This window comes from Danio aesculapii, chromosome 9 (genome assembly GCF_903798145.1).
Source record: "Danio aesculapii chromosome 9, fDanAes4.1, whole genome shotgun sequence".
Classification (NCBI taxonomy): Eukaryota; Metazoa; Chordata; class Actinopteri; order Cypriniformes; family Danionidae; genus Danio; species Danio aesculapii.
In genome coordinates this window covers 23,730,119-23,734,489 of record NC_079443.1, presented here as the reverse complement: position 1 = coordinate 23,734,489, position 4,371 = coordinate 23,730,119, and the positions used below count along the sequence as shown (strand labels likewise).

Here is a 4,371-nt window from a genome sequence, read left to right as displayed (position 1 = left end):
ACTCACAGTCTGAAAGCATAAATGATAATATAAGCAAAAGCAATAAAAGTCTCAACATGCAGTTTTTGTTTGTTGTTTTGCAATATTTTCACCACTTTAATTTGTGCCAGAATACGCAAACTAACTTAATAAAAATTTTAATGAATTTGATATTTTCTATAATGATCACAATTATTAATATCTAGACTATAAAAATACATCCAATATGCCCATCTTAGCTGAAATACCCATTTAATCAGTCATTACACATTAAACACATTTATCAAGATTTATACATTAATAATTCTAGCTAGATTTCAACTGACCATAGCACAAAACATTAAAGATTTTAAATTAATACTTAGTTAGTTTTTAACAAAATACTTGCCTTATCCTTGTGAGTAGCACTCGGACATATGATTTAAAGGCGATATACAGTATCTACCTTTAAAATACATTAAAGGCCACAGTATACTTCAAACAAAATCCAAAAACAAACGGAAATGAAAACGTCATTTCAAACAAAATCTGGCAGAACCAAAGTTCTTTTTGAGCATTTTAGCAATTCAAAACAGTTCACCAAACCAAATTTGGGAGGGTTCATTCTGGCTCCTAAACACCTTTGAGCTGCCATTGGTCTGTGGCAATTAAGCAATCAGTGGGTGTGTTCTAGAACTCTGCCTTCTTTGATGTATAATTTGTTCCTCTTGATTTGTTACTCATTTCACTTGGGTCAGACAGGAGAACAAATAAAAGCAACAACACTAGCCATATGAATACACTGGAAGGTTGTGTAGCAGAGCTCTACAGATGTATCCGCACCTGTACAATCATTTACAGGGAGATTTTAATGACTCAGGATGAATCACTTGCCAGACAAGAAGCTCACCATGTTGTGCACATCTTCTCTATGAGTTTGTGCACACCGGTGGCACTATTCAGTGTCTGTCTGCGGCAAATATAGAACATTGTAAAGATGTGACCTGTCCCAGCGGCACATTCACATGGAAAAGGCTGTTTGCCTGATGTTTATGAACCTGTTCTTCTCTCACAGCTGCCTCTCAATATTCTTTTTTCCCTCAAACTAAGAAAACTTTGTTTTAAGTTCTCAAATAAAGGATCTTAACCAGGACCAGGGCCTAAACTGTGTTACAGGGATCTCAAGTTTGAGGTCTTCCCCATTTAAATAAATAAATAAATAAATAAATAAATAAAATTCAATGATTATTTTTTTATGACTGCATTCATTAACAACAATACTTTCTTCAAACCTTGAAACTATCAAATCTTGAAATATACTGGATAATCAGAATCAGAATCTGTTTTATTGCCAAGCATGCTTCACACACACAAGGAATTTGTTTTGGCTACAGAAGCTTCCAGTGTACATAAAGTGACAAGAGACAACACAAAATAAATATGATAAAAACAAAAAGATAAACATTAAACAGATGCGGTTAGTCAAGAAACCTGGATGTTGAGTTGTATGTACAGATTGTTATAAATATACAGGTTATAAGGTGCTGTGTAAAGTGCGAATGTAGAAAGTATTGCATTGTATATTGATATAAGGTGATGTGTACAAGTGCGTATGAGAAAGTATTGCACATATTTATTGCACTGTAGGGGAATATTTAACTGTTCCTAAGGTAGACAGCCTGAGGAAAGAAACTTTTCCTGTGTCTGGCTGTTTTTGTGCTTGGTGCTCTGAAGCGCCGACCAGACGGTAACAGTTCGAACAGGTAGTGTGCTGGTTGTGAGGCGTCCAGAGTGATTTTGCGAGCCCTTTTACTCACTCTGGAAGAGTACAGTTCTTGAAGTGTAGGAAGGGTTGTGCCAGTGATTCGTTCAGCGGTCCGTACTATTCGCTGTAGTGTACGCAGGTCGGTTTTGGTAGCTGAGCCGAACCAGACGGTGATTGAAGTTCAGAGGATGGATTGGATGACAGTGGAGTAGAACTGTATTTTAATGTGTTAAAAATGGAAATTTAAACAACTTCCATCCATTTTAGTGGACTTCAATCCAAGTCATGAATTCTCCCGTGTGGCATCATAGGATAGAGTAGCATCTATTGGATGTACACAACAGACTCTTTCCAGAAGTTGTAGGTCATCCAGCTACTTCTCAATTACTGATTTTAAAATACTATGAATTCGGACATACTACTTAGATCACATACTGTTTTTCACATATTATATAGTAGGGAAATATGCAATTTTAGATGCAGCCTATGCCTATACTCAACCTACAATGTAAAAACTGATTAGTTGACTTAAAAATAAGTAAACCCATTGCTTTTAAAGGTTTTTTAAAATGATTAAACCAGTTGCTTTAAAATTATTAAGTAAATGAACTATAAGCATGATTATAAAAAAATTTGTCAACAGGTTTACTCACTTTGTTACAGGGTTAGGGTTAAGGTTAGACCATTATGAATGATTTTTTAGACTTATCCAGGGCTAAATGCCAAGGATGTTTTTCAAATATCCCAGTTGGAAAAGATTTTCACCTGCCCTATCGAAAACATTTTATTAAAACTTAATACATTTAATAATAATAATAATAATAATAATAATAATAATAATAATAATAATAATAATAATAATAAATTAATAATAAAAAATCTAGTTCAGGCCAGTATCTTCAGAAGTAAACAAATAGAGAACTTAAGCAAATGTTACTGCTATACATGAACAAAGGAAAATTAAGATCTGTTAAAAAAAGATTTAAGACCTACAACACAATATTTTAGTAGATTTAAGACTTTTAAAGGCCTAAAATTTAGTTTTTGAGATTCAAGACATTTTAAGAATTTTTAAGACCCCGCGCAAACCCTGTGCTAAACTAAAGTCAGCTTATCGCTTATTAAGGCAATGGGTTTTTATGAGTAATGAGCTGTGTAATAAAGAAAGAACGTTTACATCCTGTTTTTTTATATAATTTTTGTTAATTTCTATTTCATATTGGATATTGTTTACATGTTTATTTATTTACAAAACTAGGCATCTGCTCCATGATTTAATACCCCAGTGTTTAAAGACAGTCTACTTCTTAAATATTCATGCCTCTAATCAATGATTTAGTCAGTTGTACAGCAACCTAGACATCTGTCCAACAACAGAGAAAAGCCACAGCTGGCACAGGTTCAGGTGCAAATGGTTCTGGTAACTACTTGTAGACTGGTTTAGAAAAAAAAATAGGATTGCTGAGTAAGAAGTTCAAACAATAGGCTATAGATTTTTAGCAATCAAGTTGAGTATAAAAGCAACACAGTAAAACACTGAGACTATAGAACAAATGCAAAATCATGGGAAAGGTAGGAGCTTTCTATGCTGATTCTAACAAATGATATTCATTGCTTTGAACTATTTTACTACTATATTCAGACTGATTTTACAATGTCAGCTGTAACCGAGGAATACAAGGACGTTGTGCTTTCAAATAAACGTAGTAAAGAGAACTATTCTATTGTAAGCATGCAGTATTGTGTCTTCCAGATAATATTCTATGAGGACAGAAACTTCCAGGGTCGTAACTATGAGACCAGTGGTGACTGTCCTGAGTTGACCGCATACCTGAGCCACTGCTGCTCTTGTAGAGTGGAAAGCGGCTGTTTCATGGTCTATGAGCACTCCAACTTTATAGGTCACCAAATGCTAGTGAGAAGAGGAGATTATCATGATAACAAGCGAATCATGGGTATGAGCACGAGCGACTGCATCAAATCTTGCAAAATGATTCCAATGGTAATTCTAAACACTACATTTATTTATATTATGAAGTAAATTGATGGTATTAAATTACTAAATTATACTAATGTTTATTAATGATATTAATGATTTAAACATTTTCCTTTCAGCATAAAGGAACATTTAGAATGAGAATCTTTGAAAAGGAGAACTTTGTTGGACAAAAATATGAGCTGATGGATGACTGCGAGTCAATCCAGGAACGATTTTATATGTCCGACTGCCAGTCCTGCAATGTTACACACGGCCACTGGCTTCTGTACGAAAGGCCCAATTTTGAGGGCAGAATGATATACATCAGGCCCGGGGAATACAGTACTTTCAGTGATATGGGTCTAGGCTCAATGAAAATCGCTTCCATCAGACGCATCATGGAGTCCTGTTAAAATAAATTACAGTTGATTCAGATGATGAACTAAAACAAAAGATTTTCAAGAAAACAAACTCAAATAGATGTATAATGCCAAAGATCACCTATAACAGTGAAAACAAAAGTCCTGTTATATAAGACCACACATTATAATGATGCCTATTAGCTACTTGAAGCGTAAGAATATAATTAGCATTGCAGAGAGCTACAGAAAACTAGAGACGATAAGATTTGTGGTTCTTTAAGTGTGGGCAAGCTTATGAAAGCACTGTC

General features: G+C 34.4%; 1 protein-coding gene across 1 annotated transcript; it reads left to right on the top strand.

Moving 5' to 3' along the window:
• Positions 1-3,286: 3,286 nt before the first annotated feature.
• crygm5 (crystallin, gamma M5) lies at positions 3,287-4,114 on the top strand. The gene is made up of 3 exons (XM_056465232.1): positions 3,287-3,295; positions 3,477-3,725; positions 3,839-4,114. Exons 1-3 carry the CDS (start codon positions 3,287-3,289, stop codon positions 4,112-4,114), a joined length of 534 nt encoding a protein of 177 aa, XP_056321207.1.
• The last annotated feature ends 257 nt before the right edge of the window (positions 4,115-4,371 follow it).